The sequence below is a fragment of the Diplotaxodon limnothrissa genome, linkage group LG13, assembly GCF_057381915.1.
Source record: "Diplotaxodon limnothrissa isolate DT_005_m linkage group LG13, D_limnothrissa_male_GT1.1, whole genome shotgun sequence".
Lineage (NCBI taxonomy): Eukaryota > Metazoa > Chordata > Actinopteri > Cichliformes > Cichlidae > Diplotaxodon > Diplotaxodon limnothrissa.
The window spans coordinates 19,103,986-19,127,685 of record NC_140608.1 but is presented as its reverse complement, the minus strand read 5'-3'; the positions used below and the strand labels follow the sequence as shown (position 1 = coordinate 19,127,685).

At 41.5% G+C, this 23,700-nt stretch overlaps 1 protein-coding gene across 2 annotated transcripts in view; it reads left to right on the top strand.

Annotated features, from left to right (window-relative positions):
• The window catches only part of macrod2 (mono-ADP ribosylhydrolase 2), a 438,355-nt gene that overhangs the window by 165,975 nt on the left and 248,680 nt on the right, over positions 1–23,700 (top strand). For both annotated transcript variants that reach the window (XM_085368817.1, XM_085368818.1), the window contains one exon: positions 7,108–7,224. In XM_085368817.1, coding sequence (XP_085224943.1) covers positions 7,108–7,224 — 117 coding nt within the window. The remainder of the gene's footprint in view (positions 1–7,107; positions 7,225–23,700) is intronic.

Sequence of the window (23,700 nt, the reverse complement as noted above, 5' to 3'; positions counted from 1 at the left end):
CTCCCTCATTTTCTGGTCACGAGAGAGATTAAGCCCACCCTAATTGAGTGGGGTAGGATTAAAAGGAGTGACAGTGAAGTCACCATGCCCTCTAAGGGTTGCAAATAAAGCTGCGATCCATTTTGTCCTTTTTAAGGCTAGCAGTTATACAATTGTAGTTACAGCATACTGCGTTCAGTCAGCTATTTTATAGAAAACACTTCCAGTCTTTGCAGAGATTTTCTTCAGTAAGAGTATTAACTTACAGGAACCTTCGATTGTAGCGTCACTCGTTCTGCTTCCTGCTTACATCGCAGTGCCAGTGTCAAGTAAGCCTGTGGTATTTTATATCACTTTGGAGAGTAACATCGGTGACTATATGCCTGGCACGCTATTAGCCCAAATCCCTTGTTTACCTGAGTATTACAGGTAAAATGGAGATTATTATCCCTTTCCTGGGAACTTGGTTACAGTGCAGAGTGAGATCAGGCTCCTGTTGCATCCAAAATTGCTGTGATTAGGACACATAATCCAGTATCACAAGGGAGTAACCACAATGGCTTGAATATATTCCACCTGACATTTAGTTCAGCCAGATCTCTGATTGGCACTTGATTAGCAACTAATCCATGTCATTATCTCCTTCAGTGAAATTAGTTGAGTAGAAAATGGTGTCGTAAATCACAGAGGTAGGACTAAGGAGGGGCTTTGATCAGTGTACAGCTCTAAAAGAGCTAGGAGGAGAGTTGAAATATGTTGTTGCCATGGATACTACAAAAAAATAGGTGAGAGGCAATATATGGCTCAGTGGTTTCAGGAATATGCTTGGTTTTGTGTGGAAACAGCAACTCTCGGTGTGGGAAAAAGTATTGACAAAAGTTTCGGTTCTTATCTCCTGATCTGCCCTCGCATAGAGTTGGCAGAGGCTGAAGTTTAGATCCACCTTGATATAAGTGACTATTTATCTCCGTTAGATTATGAACTGATATGCAGACCTCTCCGTTTCCTGCCAGGTAAAATACAGAAACCCTCCCCCCGTTTCCTGCCCACCCTGGCCTGCCTTCTTTGGCTCCAGTCCTGAACCTAACCCTCAGAGGAGTGGAAAATAATTAGGAGAGAAAATTGCTGCTGACACTATTTCTGAAAAGCAGGGTATTGTAATGAGAGCAGAGCAGGTATTCATTGTGTCTGAGGGAGCGATTGAAAGCCCTTGGTTTTCGGGCTGCCTGGGAGAAGCCCAGGGAGAGTAAGCAGAGCTTTGCTGAGTCCCTTAATGCATGTGGGAACGGAGCCTTGAGAGGACGAGGTAGAGGTGTCTTCAACAATGGCAGGAGCCAAGGTTACAGCTGAGTAACTAATTCAAACTGCTCTAGACTGACACACACACTCATACGCACACACTCTTGTCTCCTTTGTCTCTCTCAATATGTCTCTCCCTCTGTCTCTTGCTCTCTCCTAGTTCCCATTATGTGTTCAGAGAGATGCCGTCCAGCCACTGCTCAAAGTTATCTTCATTAGCTGTGTGGACTTGCTGGAGTGGCTGCTCTGGGAAGCTTTTTTCTGAGCAAGGCACTCAGAGAAGATGAATAAATGTTTTGTCCCACATAGGCCCAGCCTAAAGCAGTGGCAGGCTGCGAGGAGAGAGATAGATGAGGTATTAACTATTATATTTTTCAGCGGGGGCCGAGGAAGCCCAGTGGTGGGGTTGATAGAAGCAGATGCTGCCGCCTGAATATTAAACCAGTTAAATGAAATGTCCTCTATAAAGAAGTCTTAATAGGAGTTAAAATATAGCACTGTGCTCCACTGGTTGTGCATAACGGAGCTGAGCACATGCTCATCTCAGGGCTGCTACTTGACATGTGATTCAGCCTAAAAGCTGGGATAAAAAGAGGTCACTTTGATCGTCTCTTAGTGCCGTGATGCAGGTGCAGCATCAGGATGATGATTTAGCATTTGAATGATTACTGCATCTAAGGATAATGAAAACAGGGACACAGAAATAATGGCGCGCACGAGTCTTTTGAGACTGCTGAAACATGTGGCTGATGACAAAACTTCATTAGACCTATAGAATTGAAATCCACTGAGCTTAGATGGCGCAGCTGCAAAATATGACAACAAATGATGTTTTACTGATGCTTAAATACGTCGATAATCAAAATAAAAAGTAATTCATTGTTTTTTCTTGTTGCTTTGATGTTTTATTGTGACAGAGAGTGAACAGACTTGTCCTTTCTCTCCAACGAATGTTAATGCCATTCTTAGTTAATGAAAATCTGAGACCGCCTTTGTAATGTTGCAGGCATCCATAATAGAAATCTGCAGGGAATAATGGTGAGATCCCACTTAAATGAGAAAATAAATTGATGGCCAAATTGCATGTGGGTCATATCTCCACTTATGGGAACTCAGATCTGCTTTTAGTTGCCTAAATAATGGACAGAGAAAACTGTACTCACATTCAGGTTTAGATTGCCTCCACTCTGCAATTTAATTTCAAATTACAAAGTACATCTGAAACCTCTCTCTGTTTCTGTGCTTCTCTGCTCCTCTCTATAGCTCTTTCTCAGACACAGAAATAAACACGCATATTACCCACAATGCATCTGCTGTATTCCATCCATTTCTGTGAAGTGGTTAAAGTAAAGCAGGTAAATTAAATCTGTGGCTTTGCCATTCGAGATTCTGGCAATCACCCAGATCAGTTTAGCATCTCCTTCTGTATTTCCAGGCACTGTGAAGAAATTTCCAGGCTTTTAGGGGCGCACGATGCACAGCGACACATTCAGTAACATCAGAAAAAGTAGCTAATGCAACTATGAACAGGGGGTGCGGTGAAATAAAATCAGAAACTATTATCTGCAATCTGACTTTTCAGGTACTGAGATAAAACACAGAATCCCATGTGCTTTTGTTCACCGTGTTCCTGAGGTGCTCGTAGGTAAAAAGATCGGTTATGCTCAGTAGTGATGAGTGTAGTCAGAGTGTCTGTGGAGGGCGGACTCCCACGGGAACTCTGCACAACAGAGAAGGGCAGTATAATATTTTCCAAACCTGGATGTCTTCTTATGACCATTAGAAGATGGTAGTTTGCTTTTCACCTGTGCAAGGGAAGCATTGATATTGATATTTGCTAAACTGTGTCTCCTTCCCTATTTCAGGCTGCAAGTTTTTTTTTATTAAAGGGATAATTTGCCTTCAGAACTGCCTTAATTCTTTGTGCCACAGATTCTTTAGAGATTTTGCTCCATACCCTTACACATTTGCTGTAGATTTGTCTGCTGCACATCCATGATGTGAATCTCCCGCTCCATCACATCCATCTGTTGGACTGAGTTCACAATGTTCACTATCAGAACCACAGCACTGAAACCGCTCTGACCAAAGTGTTTAATGACATATGTCTGAATACAGACAGTGGAAAAATGTCAGTCCTAGTTTTACTGGATCTCAGTGCAGCATTTGATACAGTTGACCACAACATATTACTCAAACGACTGGAGAACTGGACAGGTCTTTCAGGAACTGTACTAAACTGGTTCAAAACATACGTAGAAAACAGGAAATACTTTGTATCAATAGGTAACTTCACATCTGAGCAGACAAGTATCACATGTGGAGTTCCCCAAGGTTCCATCTTGGGACCCCTTCTGTTTAACATCTACATGCTCCCACTGGCACAGATTATAAACAACAACAAAATAAACTATCACAGCTATGCAGATGACACACAAATATATATCACAATGTCACCAGGAGACCGAGGCCCTGTACAGGCTCTTGGTAAATGCATTGAGGAAATCAATGACTGGTTGTGCCACAATTTTCTCCAGCTAAACAAAAACAAAACTGAGGTAATAGTCTTTGGCGCCAAAGAAAAACGATTACAGGTCACCAGAGAACTTCAATCTATACATCTAAAAACCACAAACCAGGCGAGAAATTTGGGTGTAGTGATGGATGCAGACCTAAACTTAGAAAAACACATTAAGACAATAACAAAGTCAGCTTACTATCACCTCAAGAATATATCAAGGATAAAAGATCTGATGTCTCAACAGGACCTGGAAAAACTAGTCCATGCATTCATCTTTAGTAGGCTTGATTACTGTAACAGCATCTTTACAGGTCTACCTAAAAAATCAGTCAGACAACTACAGCTCATTCAGAACTCTGCTGCTCGAGTCCTCACTAAGACCAAAAAAGTGGACCACATCAGTCCAGCTCTGAGGTCCTTACACTGGCTGCCTGTCCGTCAGAGGATAGACTTTAAAGTTCTGATGCTGGCCTATAAAGCTCTGAATGGTTTAGGACCAAAATACATCAGTGACCTCCTGACCCAGTATGAACCATCCAGATCCCTCAGGTCATCTGGATCCGGTCTTTTATCAGTTCCCAGAGTCAGAACCAGACACGGAGAAGCTGCATTCAGCTTTTATGCTCCTTATATCTGGAACAAACTCCCAGAAAGCCTCAGATCAGCTGAAACACTCAGTTTATTTAAATCCAGGTTGAAGACTCACCTGTTCTCAGCTGCATTTGAATAAAACACCAAATCCACACTTTAAGCTTAAATTTCAAAACTTACATTTAACTACTGATTTTATCTACTGTTCTGATTTTATCTGTTTTGATTTTATATACTGTTTTGTTTGTTTGTTTGTTAATTAGTTAGTTAGTTTATTTGCTTGTTTTAATCAATTTTAAATCATGCTTTTTATTTGTTCTTGTTTCTAATGTCTCTGTAAAGCACTTTGAATCACCTTGTTGTTGAATTGTGCTATACAAATAAACTTGCCTTGCCTTGCCTTGCCTATCACTATTTGAGTACACTATGTTCAAGAAATCGGTTAGAGATTGTTTGAGCTTTGTGACACTTTGCTTTAGCCTGTTGGACGCAGCCATCAGAAGATGGGTACACTGTGAGCGTAAATAGATGGACATAGTTTGCAACGATATTCCGGTAGGCTGTGGTGTTTAAATGATGCTCGGTTGATACTAAAGGACCCAAAGTGTACAAAGAAGATATGTCCCACACCATTACACCACCAGCAGCCTGAACTAGGTGATATAAGGTAGGATAGATGGATGCAATCCTGGTCCTATCATCTGAATTTCACCACAGAAACTGAGACGCATCAGATCAGGCAACATTTTTCCAATCTTCTACTGTCCAGTTTTGGTGAAACTGTGTGAATTATAGCTTAGTTTCCTGTTCTTAGCTGACAGGAGTGGTGAGTGACGGCTGTAAGCCATCTGCTTCAAGGTGCAGAGTATTGCACGTTCTTCTTCTGCATAGCTTGGCTATTTGCGTCACTGATGTCTTTCCATCAGCCCGAAGCAGTCTGTCCATTTTCCTCTGACCTCTGACTTCAACGAGGCATTTTCACCCAGTGAACTGCTACTTACTGGATATTTTCTCTTTTTTTGGGATCATTTTCTGTAAACCCTAGAGATGACTGTGTGGGAAAAGCCCAGCAGATCAGCAGTTTCTGAAAAACTCTGGCCTATCTGGCATCAACAACCACGCCACGTTCAAAGTCGCTTTCTTCCCCATTCTGATGCTTGGTTTGAACTTCAGCAGATCAATTCGACCAGGTCTACATGCCTAAATTGCCTAAATCCATTGAGTTGCTGCCACATGATTGGCTAATTGGATATTATGCACATTAACACACCGCACATTTAAATAGGTGTACCAATTTGAATTGAACAATTCATGTTTGCAAAGATGCAACTAGACATTTGTGATCAATCTTGTTCGCACAGTGGATATTATAAAAATGCCAAGCCCACAGCCAGCGCTACATCTGCTCTTGTTGTGTTAAGTAGCTTTCATTGGCACCACAGCGATCCCTCCTCATATCCACATCACTGTCAAACTCTTGTTACTTTTTTGAAAAGCCATCAGGATTTGTCTCTGTCAAGTGCCTGTCCTTCAGTCCATTAAAGATGATTGATAGAGCTAGAAAATCTTCCACCCAGCTGTTGTTGTTGACTCATCTCTGAGAGATTGAAAGGAGCGGAGAAAAAGACCATCCCTCATCAAAAGACCTTTTGTCTGTGTTGACGATGTGAAGCAAAATAGATTTTAGAAGATAGGTTATAACTAATCTCCAGCCTTTTTTTTAAGATGTTTTTTCTAGCTTTGTATAGGAATAATTATTAGATTATAGATGAAGATGGTGATTAGTCACATTTTTCTTTAATCTGAATATTACAAAAATGTTTAATGTTATCCTGCAGGCTCTTAATTGTCTGATCTCAACTCTTTTAGTTTTGATAGATAAAGTTAGTCTCTTAACGAAGAGCAACCAAAAAAATGGGTACGTGTGGTTGTCCACCTGCCACTGTTTCCTCCTACCGCTGTTTTCCTCTAATGGCCTGTGAGGATTTTTACAGGACAACTTGAAGAGGATTTTATCATGTTTCAGTGTGATTGATAACATGCTCTTGGGGGGATGTCAGGCTTTCAGAGACAGATAATGCGGATTTCTATCTCTCTGCCTTCTCCTGTAAGACGTGCCATCAATCAGATGTATCCTGGCCTTAACCTGGTAAAATTAAAACCTTAGATAGGTGGGGGGATGGGCAGGGGTCTCCGTAGAACCAGGACACACACATCAACCGGGAGCATGACAGAATCAGAACACAGATCCACATCGTGGCAGGCTCACCGCAGAGAAGACGGTGGATTCCACAACGGGCCAGAAAATACAGTTAATGATCGGACTGCATATCGCTGTTGACAGAGGAGAGAGATTACAGGAAGAACAGTCTCATTTTCACTGTGTGCGGAGGCGTTATTAGATCCTAGCCCAGCTAATTTCATTCCTAAGCTTGTCAATATTTACCAGCAATAGGCACAGCACTCTATGGCAGACGCAGCCTCCCTATAGAGAGGAGATAGAGCACCAGGGAGCTGATTTGAAAACGTAGACATTCACTAACCGGAATCAAACTCATAAACATAATTTTCAGCTTGTTGCTGGTTGTTTGTTTTCTCATGATAAAGCACGCAAAGTCCTAATTAGCCCAGCTGGCTTGGGATATGTCGAGTGCCTGGTTTTACATGCTTCTCCTCAGGTAGGCCCTTACCTCTCTTTGTATGTCTGTTTGTTTCAGTTGATGGCTGCATACACAAAGCGGCTGGGTCCTGTCTGTATGACGAGTGTCACTCGCTAAATGGCTGTGAAACCGGCAAAGCCAAGATCACCTGTGGCTATGATCTCCCTGCAAGATGTGAGTATCAGTAATTATTAGCTTTTTCTGTTTGTTTTTGTAATGTGCGCCGAGGTGCCTTCCAGGATAATTCTCTAATTAAAACTGTTGCCATTGAGAGCTACATCACCTGACAGTGAACATTAAGAATTAGCGTTAAGTGCACTTTCCAGCATTAATCTGTAAAGTTTTTAATAAAACAGCTCATTTCTTTTCCAACACAAGGCTTCTGAACCAGCTGGCAGATTGCTCTTACTTTGCAATATTGCCAAAAAAATCATTTGTAGGGATAAAAAAAAATACTTTTTTGTCTTTTGATTGCTTTTAGACTTAAATAATTTTGTCATTTACATGTATATGTGTATTATATTTCAACCTGAGGCCATTGCTCCTGTCATTTTTGGATAAAGATGATCGCTTTTGCAAACTAAACACAAGCACACATGGCCCCACATGTCTTATATACACGCTTGTATGCTCTCATATAATGACTGAGGTCATTAGTGCCAAAAACAGAGTGGGACGCATTTGATGTTGAACAGCAGAACCTGTGAATCCAAATAACTTAGTTTTTAGAGCTCATTTGTAATAAACAGGGAATTGTTATTTGGAAGATAATTAATATGATTGGTGCTTGCTGTACTGCTGGATGAGAGTGTCGTCTGCACACAAACAAAGACATTAACGAAGCTATTAGTTGCTTAATTTGATTGATTTTTCATCCCTGATTTATTCCGTTAACAGATCACATAAATCTTGCTATCATGAAGATGAACGAATAAACGATTAGAATTTGGACTGCACAGTTTTCCTTTTCCCTCTGTAACGGACATAATGTTTTTTAATCAAGTTAAGAAAGCCAACGTGTGTTTGTCGTAGATATTTCCAAACGAAATTCTTTTCCTAATCGTCCTTAATACACGTGTCTCTTTTCAAACTTTGTCACAAGCTCCTTTCCTTGCAAACTTGAAATGGAAAACATGACAGGAGTGAAGAAATGTCACTTGGTGTAATTCGGTCGAGACAAACGTCCCAGCAGTCCTAACCTAACCCTGAAGGATTTCCGTGAGACAGCCAAGAGAAGACATTGAGGCTCAGATGAAATTAGGTTGTGTTAATACGGTATGTCGTAAAGATGTCAAACAAATGGAGCAGATAAACTGCGAGTCTATCTTGTGGGCAGCAAGTTTAAGTGTCTGCAGATCCAAAGCAGGGTGCACCGTGACAATTTAATAACCTGCAATGTCACCTGGGAGCAATCACGCTGCCATTGGGTACTGTTATTGTAATTATCTCGGGGCAAAACACCTTCTCTACGCTGATAACTCGTTATAGATTGTGTAGTTCTTTACCAGGAACAGCCGGTTCGTTTTTGAATGTGATGTTATTTTATATTAAAGCATCTTTACTCCGAGCCGGTATCATCTTCTAGCTCTGATCACTGTCATAATAGCGTCGTCTCTCGTCTGCTCTCGGGGACTGACAGTTGCTTTACTCTTCTTTGTGAGCTCAGCTTTGACAAGTCTAAAGTCTATCCACACTTTGGATTTTATTCTTTTTTTTTTTTTTGCATTAATTTCTGTCTCTGACTTATTTGTTCCACCTCCACACACATTATGAAGCTGCCGTGACTGCAAACAACATCTTTTCACTGTACAAAATCTCAAATAATAGTCTGTCCACCCACTCACCACAGAACAAAGTAAACAAACACGACAGCAGACAATTTTCTCATTTTTGAATTTCCCTAAATTCAGGGATGTCACATGTAGGCGTATCAATAAAAGGGCAAAAGCTTGCAGTGAAATAGCAGAATATATTTTTCATTAATTGAAAGTTAATATGATGTTAATGGCCCTCTGCTGTGGCTAAAGCTGAATACATAAACTGGATAAAATGAGTTTTTAAATGTGTATAATGAACTGAACGTAGCAGATGGATCATCACCATTGATGAGAGAAGTGTCTGTTGACGATGCAAAAGTAGCCCTGTGGTCAGTCTCATGCTTAGAAGCAACTCCCCCCCCCCCCCCCAGAGAACATCTAAGTGTCACGGTCTGGAGGGCAGACCGTGGGGGATGTAGGAGAAAGGACCCAAAACGCAGACTTGATGGAATGAACAGTGGGTTTATTTACAGTGAGGTAAATGTACACCACACATTAAATCTCCAAAAGTGCTCCCTCGACTCCCGTGACGTGTCTTCTCCCAAGTGCTGGTATCCCGTGCTCTCTGCCCCTGTGCCTTCACACACCCCGTGTGTCTTGCAGTCCTGTGTTCCACTGTCCTCATGGAGTCTAACTCAACGATCCTGCGCCGGAGGAAGCTCCATCGCTCTGTTAAGTAGCTCCCCCGACGATCCTGATCAGAAGCAGGTGTGTGGTAAGCTAGGCGTGACCAGCAGCTGGCAGGGCCACACCCATCAGGCCTGCAGGTGGCTGTCCTTCATCCTCCAGCCTCACACACATACACACACCAGCATTGAACACAAGAACACAGTGCAGCAAACATACATCCAATACACTAATAACAATAAAGGTCCACACTGTTCACGAACCCCGAGTCCCCGGAACCGGGTCCGTGACACTAAGCATAGGCTGCTTCTTTTTATTTTCATTTATACTAATTATAACAAATCTTAATTATATATGTCAGTCTAAATAATGTAGAATACAGCTTGAATTTTGATCTTTATATGGTAAAATCAAACTGAGGAACATGATCCCTGGATTTTAAATAACATAAGGTTGTTTGATACAGATGCCAAAGGAAGAGCAAGCACATACATGAGTGAAAATTCAAGAAATGCATTATAGACGTGTGACAAATGAAGGGAAATCCCAATGTGATGGTCCACCGTGTCTCTCCATTGATCCTACTGAGTCAGCCTATCACATTACTGCACATTACTACCCTAATGCAAGCACAGAGGCTACTTTCAAAAACACAAGGTCAGTTTTTATCAACCAAAGCTGAATAAAATAAATAACTCCATGAAAGTTCATGAAAACAAACAAGAACAGCAGCAGCAAAGGTGCAGAAAATAAAACTTTAGGAACACACAGATAGGAACACAAAAAAACACACACGCAAAACTAGGCACAGATCTGGGCCTCGTGCCAAAATCCAGGTTCAGTAAAACTCACTAGAAATACATTTAACAAAACTCTGATTCAGATTAAGGATACACACATTTAAATCCACTCCATGATTCCTACATTTGAAGCAGGTAACTAACGCACTTATATGGATGTCAACACACGTAGCGAAGCACCTTAATTTGGGTGTGCCTAATATCAAGTAAACGGTGTCTTATCTGTTTCTCCATATTTTTATCTTCAGTTCCTGCCACGTTTCGCCCCTATCACGTTACACCTGAGTAATTAGATTTAAAAATCCAATCTCTGGCCCTATGATAGATTGAGGGGCTGTCCAGGGTGTATGCCGTCTCTTGCCCTGTGACGGCCGCGGTAGTCGCCAGCCTCCCTGCCCATCCTGTTCTTTAAGATAAATTTCATGGCTCACACATGTTCATAATTTTCAGTCCTCTGGATTAAAATGGAGGCTCTGCTCTTTATTTACCCATTGATATAGTGAATCCTGGTTTTGGAGCTCCGCTGATGATGGCTTTCTTTAATTACTGATACACTTTCTTGATCCAGAGTAAAATACTCTGATTTGATCAACTCAAAAACCCAGACTCGAAGGTTTTGGTTGGACTCACACTTTTTTCCTGGAACAGTGCAGAAGTGTGCATTAGAGGCAAAGGTGTGGGAGCTGAGTTAGGGTTCATATCTCATTGTGTTGCCTCTCAAAACCAAACCAACCAAAATTGTTGTTATGTTCACAGCACATGTTGTTTGCCACATATTGATTTCTGTAGCTGCAAAGACATTTAAGCTGTCAAACAACACTGCGGTGTCTGGATTTAATTTGTGAGACAGATATCATATGAACCAACCTGTTATTGAACTAACAAGTGAACACATATTTTATTTTACATTGTTAGCATTTTCACTATGTAGTAACTCCATACTGTATCAACAAGCGAAAGATCCCCAGTTCAATCCCCGGAGGAGACATAAATCCTTTGAGGTTGCGACCCGAAGGGCATCCGGCCTACAAACTCTGCCAAATCAAACATGCTGTGCTGCGGTGACCCCTTGTGAATGAGCGAGCAGCCAAAAGCAGCTTTAGTAATTTCAGCATAAATTAAACTTTTTCATTTTTAAATTGTCAACAACAAAATATAATTTTTGTGTTTCACTGCATGCAAAACCGCTTCTGCTGACGCATATCTGCAGATGGTGGCTCCACGGCTCTTCCAAAGTGAGAAGAACACAGACAGATGGATTATTTAGCGTTTACATCTTGGCAAAGCACAATATTTCCAGCGTTGGCATTCTCTTTCTAGTTTTTCCTGAACATTAGTCGGCTTCTCACAATTTTCTATAAACATATAAATCTCTTAGAGGATTGCAGCCTTCTTTGGGGACTCCCCTCTCTGGAATCTATTCCACTGGATGTAATTAGACAGTCTAAACATACAATGCGAAGAACCAACTGTATATTTCTTTGCTTTTAATTAGGTTTGCAGGGATTTAGGCTTGGGTTGGCATTCTGTGTCCAGAAGTCGTTTAATGACTTTGCCAACAATGCATAGAAAGCCATTCATCACGCCATGTGCTCGGCTGTTTCTCTTGAAATTATAGCATTTGCGGAGTCTTAAGTGTTATTTAAAAATATCAGCCAAGGTGTATCATTTTTCAGGAGAAAAAGAAAAGAAGATTAGACTGGTCAATTTTGTTGTTTTTGTAAGAAATTGAGAAATGACAATTTAAACCTAACACTCGAAGTCACTGGTAAAGCAATAAAATGCTTCCTTGTGTCCCGGAAAACTACTTAGTGCCCATGGGGAGAAAAGAAGTAGATCTGAAATCAGAGTTGTCCTTGTTTGGAGATTTGATGTGCCGAGGCAATGGAAAATGACCGGGCTAACCTATCCCATATCAGCCTTTTTTCCCCCCCTCAAGACAAGAAAATTGCTCTCCATTACATCCTTCTAAGCAGTTCAGACTGTGAATCCCAGTGGCAAATGAGCCTTTCCTTTAAGAAGGCCAAGCACATGTGGGACTTATTATTATGGGGCTGGCTCAAGATTATTTATCAATGACAGTAATTACCCACCTACCATAGCGGAAAGACTCCAACAAAAGAAAACTGTCTATTACATCAATCTGACAAGGAAATTGTCTGTTTGACCTCATGTTAGACAAGTTACTCATCCGTCCGCAGATTAATGATCAAACGAAAATACAATGTCAAGTGTAACCAGCTATGTCTCATATTTACGACTTTCCTACTGGAAGCTGAGTTTCAACACTGTGCAGTTATTCCATTAGTTAGCATTTACGTTAAAATGTGCACCATGCACCACTTCAGTTGCTCTTCTCTGCCCGGTTAAAGTTGTACTCGACGTACCTATCTTAAGATTTTATAGCTTCGTTTGAAATATATCCATATGCAAAGCATTTTTTTAATGTCACTGTTACAACTTTGTCTCATATCAAGATCAACTTTATTGCTAAAACTTAAACACATTTATTAGCTTTTCTTTAAATCCTTCAAGTTCTACAAATGGTCCAAGTAGTCTGGAACAACACTGTTAAATAAAGCCTTTATTGGCCTTCTACAGCCATGTGAACATGAACGTTTACACAGGACTCTGTGTAGGCTGCTGAAAATTAAGCACTCTTATTGCCTCCATAGGAATTAAGAGGTGCATCCAGGTGCTGCTTATCAAATGCAGTTGATTAAGTGATCAACAGTAAGTGGGAGCACCTCTATAAAATAGAAGCTTGGGCTGTTTGTTGGTGTGGAGCATTCAGGTGTTTGTTAACACGAATGCCACAATCATCTCAGGAGTCTACACCCCAGCAAACTATGCAATGCAAAAAACAGGAGCTGCATCTCAGGCTCCTCAGGCCTCGTTTAGCATGTTCAATGCTGACATGCTAGTACAGTTAGAAAAAGACTGAACAAGTTTGGCTTTTTTGCCAGAGCACAGTCTCTTCACTCTGAAAATAACTGTCTTTGGTTTGCAAAGTTTTGAATCAGCATCCGAACAAAACACAAGATTTTTGGAACAATATGCTTTGGACAGAATGGAGACGTCGGACCGTAATGCACTGCATCGCATTTGGTGAAAACAAGCCCAGCATAACAGCACAAACAACCTCACAGCACAAACAAACTCATAGCAACTGTCAGTACAGTGGTGGAGGGGTGATGATTTGGACATGTTTTATAGTTCCAGGACCTGGGCACATTGCAGTCACTGCGTCAACCAACAAAATAAACACCTAAATATGTAATAATAAGTAATAGCTAGCACCTAAAGTGTGCAACAGGACAATGATCCCAACATACCAGCAAATCTTTAACTGAATGGCTGAAAAGGAGAAGAGTCAAGGTCAAATGCTGAGGTGAGACCACAAAAATAGCTGTGCATGAAGAATCCCTGCAAACCCCAATGAACTGAAGTTATTTCTGCTAAAGGTGGTGCAAAACTAAGCTATTGAATCATGGCATGTACTTAATTTTTACAGGACTGCACAGAGACCTGTGAAACCTTTTTTACATGACTGTATATGTTACAAACTTAGTGTTTTACCCTTTAATGAAAAATCATCATCATTATTATAAAAAAACATAAATATAGCGCACTTATTCCAAATTACTACGACTCACAGAGCAGGCAAACGTCTGAAAAGCCAAATTGGAATAATCCTTTAAGTAAAATATAACTCGCTTAATGGTAATAATCTGCATTTATCTGGTGCTGTTACGGTAATTTAAATGTGTGACAGTTTGTAGGATGATATGCAGCGGCTGAACTCGACAATGGAGATGTCTGAATCTTATCATTATTATGCTGGTCCACTAGTCCACTCTAATAACGTTTAGCAAAGACCTCGTGGGTTAATCAGCACTTGCACATTTCAGTCCTAGCTGTCACAGTAGACCTAGAAAGTATTTAGGGTTCAAACTAGAGGTCTGCTTGAGAAAGTTAATGTCCCAGAGGAACTTTTAGATAGAGGTTGGATGTTTTCATTCTCCAGTTTCATCTTAAATCTTTTACCCAGTTTTGTTTTTCTCCCTAGGGCTACTTTAGATTGACAGTTCAAAACATTTGCACTGTTTATTGTTTTGCCTCCCCCCCCCCCCCCCCCACCCCCCGAATCCATTATTCCTTGAGCTCTAAGTATATGCTTTAAATAATAAATCATATTTGGATCCAAGAAAGATGGGCCAAGATTTAGTTTTATCGTCTTTCTGTCATAACAGTGGCCTCTTTCGACTTTAATCTTTAATTATTTGTGAACATGTTTTTATTGAGCTTCTTTGTTACATGAATGCAACAGTGCTGTATTCATTTATTTGTATATCTAAAACGTCTGTAGTCTCATTGAGCAAAGAACATGTTCAGTCCGCTATTTCACAAACTCTTTAAAAGAAACGGTGATCATTGAGATTCATATGACGTTTGTATTCACTCTACATTATCAGTGGTAAGGTTTTAGATTTCAGCCTTTGGAGTATTGCCTCTAGCCATCCCGCTCTGATAGTGTGGAGACACAACCTTATCCATGCAGCACTGAGATCCTGGCAAACCTTTGATTACCCTCTTATCTAAAACTAGATGCTAACTGTTCTTGACACACTCAGCTGACGCTCCGTGTCGGCAATGACTTTGCAGTTCTCCAGTTCGCACTCAGGCTTTGCTTGAACAACATCACTTCATTCATGTATTTTTTTTTCATACTGCTACCACATGAGCCTCCTGGCATCCTGTGTCCACTGAAACCATACTGTGGTTTTAGCTTCTCAGTGTGTGTTACTAAGATCTAAGAGCTTTAAAAATATCAGAGCTCTCTACCCTTCTGTTTTCACATGACATTGTAGTTTGGCAGCATCTGGCAGACAGAGCGACTAGATCTAAAGGATGTTATTTCTGTATCTGTCTCACTTACCACCATGACTTAACCGCTAAGTAGAAAATCATTATATTTATAAAATAAGTGTCCATACAATCATGTATATTTTATGTGTCTACAAATTGATCATTTATATATTATTATTATGTTATTATTTTGTAGCCTTCTGAACTGTAACAGTAGCTGAAAAAGGTGGAAGGTTATCAGTGTAATCACTCTAGGTCCAGTGCGACCTGGAAATCTGAAGGAGGGCATAAATTTTGGACTTTTAACTGTATTTTTATACGTTTTACAGCTTTTCCTACTGATAAAGTCCTCGCTCATGGCTGTTCCTCCTGCAAAGTAATAAATAAACATTTAAATGACCAAAATCTCTTTCACTATCTACTAAAAAAAATTTCTGTGAATTAACAAAGAATTTGTTGTATTATTACAAAACATTTTCTGTAATTTTACACATCTCTTTTTTATAATTTAACTCCAAAGAGTCGCTCACCACATCAGCATTTCTCTATCGTCTAGAAAAAGAGACGTACTGTTGGAATTCTTTTTTTCATATATAAAGATATCTGAGTATTTTAATGTGTAGTTAAACTTATTTACACTGACAGAAAGGGGAGTTTCACTGATCGGGCCTACTTAAGGTCAAAGTGGGCTGAATGTTGCCCAGATGTAAAATGAGTTTGACATCCCTGCTCTCGGTAATTCTCGTCTACAACAAATCTCATAGCAAGTGATGTATTAAAGATTGAATATTTGCCATGTTGCTCTGGTTTATTTTCGTAAAATATTTAAATGCCAAGAACTGATTCTAGTTTCCAGTTAAAACTCTTTAGACGTAATACCTATTGAACTAAACCATCAAAGTCTTTTTTTTTGATAATCCCGTTTCTTTCCCGTTCTGTGGAAAAATCGGTCTAATGACAAAAACTGCTCACTTTAATTGGACGACAACACAAAACATGGACAAAATGACCAAACGCTGTGATGGTGGGTTCAAAAGTTTGTTTCAGCGTCAGTGTGTGGAAACGGCGCTATTGCTGCGAGCTCTGGTGGAACTTACAGGACCGCAGTTAGATGAAGCACCTTTGGGAGATGCACCCTAGTTCGTTTCACCTCCTTCTTTATCTTCTGCTCTCTCTCAGTACAAAATGGGAGTCTCTGGTGTTTACTGTAACTGCACCTGTGCTAACAATACTAATCACACGCCTGTGATAAATTTTTCTCCGTAATAGCATGAGGAATCTTTCCCATGCCCTATTTAATCTGGGAGACCAGGCCGTCTGTTTCGTCTCTTTCCACTCAGCAAACACAGATAAATCACAACAAAGTACTCGCTATTAGTAAGTGGCATATATAGCTCATTTTGACACATTCGGAGGACCATTGGACAGCCCATAATTTGCTAATCTGGATGCAACCTGTTTACAAGAAAGATTTTATCATATATAGTAGCTCTGTCGGCCAAGGTTTCGCTTCAGGTGTGATCAGCAGTGATTGAAAGGTTAAATCAACTATGTAGGAAGAGGTTGTTGTCGTTTTTTCTTGCTTGATTATTTTAGGAATGTTAAAAACATGTTAGGTTGATTGGATTTTTAACAATAACATATTATTTAGGCATTCAGTGTCCGCCCACTCTTTTGAAGCCAAAGTATAAATATAACAGATAGAGACATTTTATTGCAAAAGCAGTTAGTAAGCAATTTCCTGGCCTCCCTTTTCACAAATGAAATGGCTAATGGCTTTATCTCTTCATAATGCATCAAACAGAAGTGGTGAGACTGCTACAAGGTGTTTCTTTTTCTCATTTTGAATTCAAGTGTGGAGTTAAAGAAATCCTTTGTTGCAGCAGATAAATTAGCGGGGGTTAAATCAACCCCGGTGGCCATCGCAGTCCCAGCCACACGCACACAGTGCTAAGTCAACGTCTTCTCTGCTGCGCACTGTTAGCGCTCACATCATAAATGTCACTTCATCTCTTCACCCACACTCCATTTACCAGGCGGGGTCTGCCACGGACTTTCTCAGACAGTCTTGATTGTTTTAATGTTTTTGTCTGGTAGCTCGGTCGCTCGGCCTGCCGGTCATTGTTTAGTTTTAAATATAAAAGCTGAACTTTTTGTTGTAATAGTGGCTGAAGTGATTACAATCTTTAGTCTGAATAAAGGAAGGCATTAAATCAAGGAAAGGTGAGAAACTCTTAAAAAAAGTAATAAACCTTTGTAAAAGAAAGAAGAAAAGAAAAGAAAAAATGGCCAGACCTTGCTGCTGGGATGAAATTTTAAGCTGTTTGTGATTATACACTCTAGATTTCCAAGATGAATTAATGATAGAATTAACTGAGTATGAAAAGGAAAATAGTATATCAAGGAGAGGCCTTTTTTGTATTATTTATGAGACAAAAACTGCTTCTCCACACTAATCATCTCACTCTTTAGCTCAAAGAACAGAATAAAACTAAATTCACTCTATCTGTGAAGTCTCACATACTCTTCTGTGTCGCTCTCCTTTCAGATATTTGGGTTTCCTTTGTTGGCTGGCCTGTCAGTCTTCCAGGCCTCTTGAGAACCGGAGTAATTTGGTAATTTTGCCTAAACGGCGATACTGTAATTATGTGGCATCAGCTGCCTAGCTGTCAGTGAGACGGCCAACGGTCATTCATCACCGGGAAACTAGAAGTGTGTGTGTGTGTCTCTTTGTGTGTTTGGTTGGTGGTGGGCTGGTCGTGACTGATCGGGTAAACACGAGCAGTCAGAAAGTGCGGTGGTCTCTCACAAAAATGGCTGAAAATAGGAGGTGAGAGGCCTTTGGAGTAATGGGGTGCAGGAGTAGCTGCAGCCTGTGTGGTAGACTGGTTGTTTGACTGATGGGGTGGGGGTGGGAGGTGGTAGTGGCAGCGGTTGTTTTCTGGAGGAGGGGGTGAAATCAAGGCGTGCCCGAGCCCCAGGATGACAGTGATGCGTCAGGAGGGGGTGGGTTGGTGGCGGCGGGAGGGGGCTTGTGGGTGGCAGATGAAGTGGGACCAGTGGAGGGTCAGGTTTGAAGTGGAATGTGGCAGCAGTTCTAATGCAGTACTGCCGTCCTATCACACACAGCTCCCATCTGTCCGTGAGTGAGCCAGGCTTAATGAAGGCTGTCGTTACAAAGGGCTCATCACCCAGCGGTGGCACATTTACACATACAGAGAAAACCATCACTGGTGAAGTGTTGCAGCTGCCAAAATCTGTTGTATTTTTTAGCATTTTGTTTTAATGTAGAGTCTATTTTTTTCATACCACAGTAGCAGGGATGGTTCTAGCTAATACTATTTCTTTAGCAATGATAATATTAGAATTCCTATACAGGGCAGATCACATGTGTAGCACCGCCTCATATCATTCCTTATATGTTGGTAATTTAAGCAGTGGCAGTAAAAACATTGTTTTCAATAGCTCTATAGAGCATTATTAAGAATTTGGCCTTGAAGGAAAAGTCAAAGGTCAAATATCACCTATTTTAAATCTTAATACAATACTTTCAATATGTTGACAATACACACCACAGTTGTAAGAATCATAGTTTCTAAGTTTTTTGTCAATTTTCAATAAATCACAATAAATTGTTGAGCTCACCTTGAAGATCTTGGATGAAGTGAGTCAGATTTGAATGGATTGTTAATATGACCCCACTCAGAATTCATTCAAAAGTTTTCGAGCTACAGTTTTTACAGAATGACACGCAGTCATGTAAATGCTAGCAGCAACACAACCTCCCTGGTGGAGGTAATAAAAGTAATAAATGAATAAATAAAAACACATTTAGAAAGTTTTTCTTGTTTTAAACTCTACCTTTAGTCTCTCTTCTTTGAAGACTTACTTTTGGCATGGGAATGCATGAAACGGGTCTTTCTTGTTACTTCCCATACTTGCATCATCGAATAGGGGATTTTGTAGATTACTGCCGCTCCAAATAAAGCGCTCCTTTAAAATCTAAAATAATGACCAATCTGTGTACATATATTGTCAATTTATTGCAATCAGGTAGGGATGATATAAAAAAAATATTTCACCCTAAGTCAAATGACTCTTTTGTGATAAAATAGCTGAGATGTGCGTTTGGGAACTGAAAGAAACAAATGTGGTGCGTGTTTATTTCCCAGCCTGAATAAATGTGGAATACTTGCAAAATGACACATGGTGTCTGGAGTTAGTCTATTCCAGGCTGTCTTTAATAAGTCAAATGTGACAGAAGAAAAAGAGACTGCGCAATTTGACTTTCAAATATATATTTTTACGAAATTTATCAGCCTTTTTATACTCTCAAAAGACTTCCAGGTCTTTCACAAAAAGCTGCCGGAGCATGATGCGATGATACACCCGAAGTTAATATTTTTAAACACTGAAACCCCTCCGCTCCACTAGCTAGCTTGTTTTTATTCAATTTTATTTATATGCTCAGTTCTGAAGATTGACTGTCGTGCTACAACAACAGCATTGTAGTGTTAAGCGGGGCTTCGGGCTTCCTTATGCCACCACCAAGACCAATACAGAGCACTGCCAGTCATTCCTGGGGGACAACAGTGCACAGTTTCGGGTAAAACTCTGCATGTCTCCACCGTTGACAGCGTCGTTGTCACGAGAAGAAAGCAAAGTTTTAATCTGATGGCTTTGTTTACTTCTCATCCAAGACTAAGTATTCTGTCCCTCCTGTTATTTCTAAGGCATGTTTTTTATAAGTTTGTTATATGGCGGGTCATAATCATTCGTTCTGTAATTAACTGTTGCAACATGTCAGAAAATATGTTTATTCCTGATCTTGTCTGGGCAAAGCCTGCCATCTAGTGGGTTGACAGGGTAGCACCATGTTAGAGCGCAAGCAGTGGTTTTCTCCCAGCGCTCGACAGGGAAGGTCCATTTGGCTGTGTCTCTGTAAATTCCTGCATCTGACGCCCTTGAAAAGGCATAATCTGTAAGTGTGGCAAAACGGTTTATTGTTCCCACTTATTAGTACCTTGTTCAGCAAAGTAATGAGCTTCTTGTGTGTTTAGCGAGTTTGTTACATTACTAGCACAAGCTAGCTGTTAGCCCTTTGTTTAGCCTGCTAACATGAAGCATACCAGCATGTGGTGTTAGCTGTATCTCTTACCATCTCTGTATCTCTTGATTGTGTAGTGACTGTTTACATAAGTCAACAATATTTAATGTAATCTTTGTGTATTTGTATGGAGAGTGAATACACTGTATTCTGTTTCTGTTATTACAGTTTTACAAAAAAAGAAAAATAAGGATCAGTAAAGCTCCGAAGAATGGCACGCGGTCTCCTGAGTGTTTACTGAAGCCATTTTATGTTTAGCTCACTGCATAAGCTGGATAGAGACATTCAGCTGAGGGCAGAAGAGTAAAAAGATTGTCCACGCATCAAGTGCACTGCCAGGATCCTGAGACACTCCAGCGACAGCAATCATGTCCAACCACGGGGACACCTCGCAGCTTTCACAGCTGGAAGTCAGGTCGGAATGCAGATCAGCAGCTTCACGCCGGTCAAACAGCTCAGCAGCTTCACGCCGGTCAAACAGCTCAGCAGCAAGCCTTGCTGCAGCACGAGCACGAGCTGAAGCCGAAGCTGCTCGAGCAAGAGCAGAATATGCCAAACGCCAAATAGACATGGAGGTCGAAAAGGCCCGGATGGAGGCAGCGCTAAATGCTCTGAAGCAGGAGGGAGAAGCAGAAGCAGCACTTGCAGCTGCAAGGGTCCTAGAGGCTGCAGTTCTGGACCAAGCAGAGTCTGTGAAGCCACCAGACATTCCTGCCACAATAGCTGCGGCTGTCAGCCGCACTCAAGAGTATGTAGATACCCACTTCCACAATAACACTAATATGGAAGGTGAGTCAAAACACAGTAGAGAGCAAAAATGTGACTTAGACAACACCCACACTACAGGGCCGGACATATCAGCAGCAGCTGCGCGTGGGTACCCCCCCAGTTCTCCACCTGTTTGGCAGCCCAAACTTCCACCTCCCCATTGGTCCAACTATGTTGGAGCAGCCAAACCACAACGACAAGCAGATGTATCAGACCTCGCTGCCCTCCTCTCGCGTCGTGACCTACTGACAGCAGGACTGACAGTGTTTGATAACAAGCCAGAGACTTATCTAGCATGGAGATCTACGTTTCACAATGCCACTGAAGATTTAAACCTAAAGTGCAGTGAAGAACTCGATCTGCTCACTAAGTGGCTTAGTGGGGAGTCTCTCCAGCATGCTCTGAGAATCAGGGCTGTCCATGTTAACAATCCAGAAACAGGTCTTCAGCGTTTATGGCAAAGGCTAGACAGGATTTATGGCTCATCAGAAGTTATTGAAGCTTCTCTGTTCAAACGCCTAGAGAGCTTTCCCAGAGTTACTCCGAGAGACAATCACCTTCTACAGGAACTTGCAGATCTCCTCCTGGAACTTGAAGCAGCAAAAAACGAAGGATATCTGCCAGGCCTCAGCTTTCTTGACACTCCAAGAGGCATAAACCCAATTGTGGAAAAACTCCCACATACCCTGCAAGAGTCATGGATCAAACAGGGGTCCAAGTATAAGAAAGAACACAGAGTGCACTATCCGCCTTTCTCCTACTTTGTCCAGTTCGTAAATAGCAATGCTGAAATGAAAACTGACCCCAGCTTTATCCTACAAAATTACAGCACTGGGCACATGAGGATAGAAAGGCCGCTGGTGAGACAATCACATTTTAGAGCCCCGCTAACAGCAAACAAAACACAGGTTGGCACACCCAGCAACAAATCTAACACTCACTCTCTTGATCCCGACAAACGGTGTCCAGTACACATGAAGCCCCATTCACTTGCAAAATGTAGAGGGTTTAGGATGAAAACACTGGATGAGCGGAAAAGTCTGCTCAAAGGGCTTTCGATCTGTTACAAGTGTCTCTCATCAACAGAACACAGGGCCAAAGACTGTAAAGCTGATATTCGTTGTCTGGAGTGCAAAAGCGATACCCACATCTCCGCCATGCATGCCAGGCCACCCCCTTGGAGAAGTGGGAGCTTTGATTCTACACCAGAGGCACACGGCGGGGAGCCAGACATCCCGAGCTCCACAGTGACTACATCTAACTGCACTGAGGTATGTGGACAGGGACAACAAGGACGGTCTTGTTCTAAAATTTGCATGGTGAAAGTATATCACAGCACAGCCCCTCAAATGAAAACGAAAATGTACGCAATTTTAGACGACCAAAGTAATGTGTCACTGGCTCGTTCTCCCTTTTTTGACATGTTTAATGTACATGGTGAAGCCTTTCCATACACAATGAAAACATGCTCTGGCACAACGAACAAAACAGGCCGTAGAGCTCACGGCTTGGTCATTGAGGGTGTGGACGGAAAAGTGTCCATACCACTACCAACACTGACAGAGTGTAATCAGATTCCTGACAACAGGAGTGAGATACCCACCCCAGAAGCTGCAGCTGCTCATCATCACCTAGCTCACATAGCTGCACAAATACCCCCTCTTGATCCAGAGGCAGATATTCTCCTCCTCTTAGGCCGTGATGTAATTCAGGCTCACAAGGTTCGACGCCAGGCAAATGGGCCCAATGAAGCACCTTATACCCAAAAGCTTGATCTTGGATGGGTAATTGTTGGGGATGTTTGCCTCTCGGGAGCTCACAGACCCACATTGAACTCCTACAAGACTAACATACTGGATAATGGCCGCCCCAGTTTTCTCTCTCCCTGTGGCAACAGAATCTACACAAAAGTGAAGATCACAGAAGAATGCCCCCTTTTTGAGAGCACACAGGTCAAAGATGAACTGGGCAAACACATCTTTCAACAAACTACTGATGATGACAAAATGGCACTCTCTGCAGAAGATAAGACGTTTCTGAACATTATGCACAAAGAGTTTGCTAAAGATGATGCAAATAACTGGGTCGCCCCCCTGCCCTTTCGTCATCCCCGACGTCGCTTACCCAACAACAGAGAGCAGGCTCTCAACCGCCTCATGTCCCTACGGAAGACATTAAAGAGAAAGACGGAGATGAAAGATCATTATGTGGAGTTTATGAAAAGGATCTTCGACAAAGGTCATGCAGAAAGGGCACCCCCTCTCAAACCCCACCAAGAATGCTGGTATCTCCCACACTTTGGTGTTTACCACCCCCAAAAGCCAGCAAAAATCAGAATAGTCTTCGATTCAAGCGCCCAGTTCGAAAATGTGTCTCTGAATCAAGTACTGTGTAAAGGCCCAGATCTCAATAACAGCCTTGTGGGCGTGCTTCTCAGATTCCGAGGTGACCCACATGCTGTGATGGCTGACGTGGAGCAGATGTTTCACAACTTCACGGTCAGAGAGGACCATCGTGATTATCTGCGTTTCCTGTGGTTCCGCGATCACGACCTCGATGGAGAAGTGGACGAGTTTCACATGACAGTCCATGTTTTTGGGAATTGCCCGTCCCCCTCAGTTGCCATCTATGGACTCAAGAAGACTGCTGTGGAAGGAGAGAA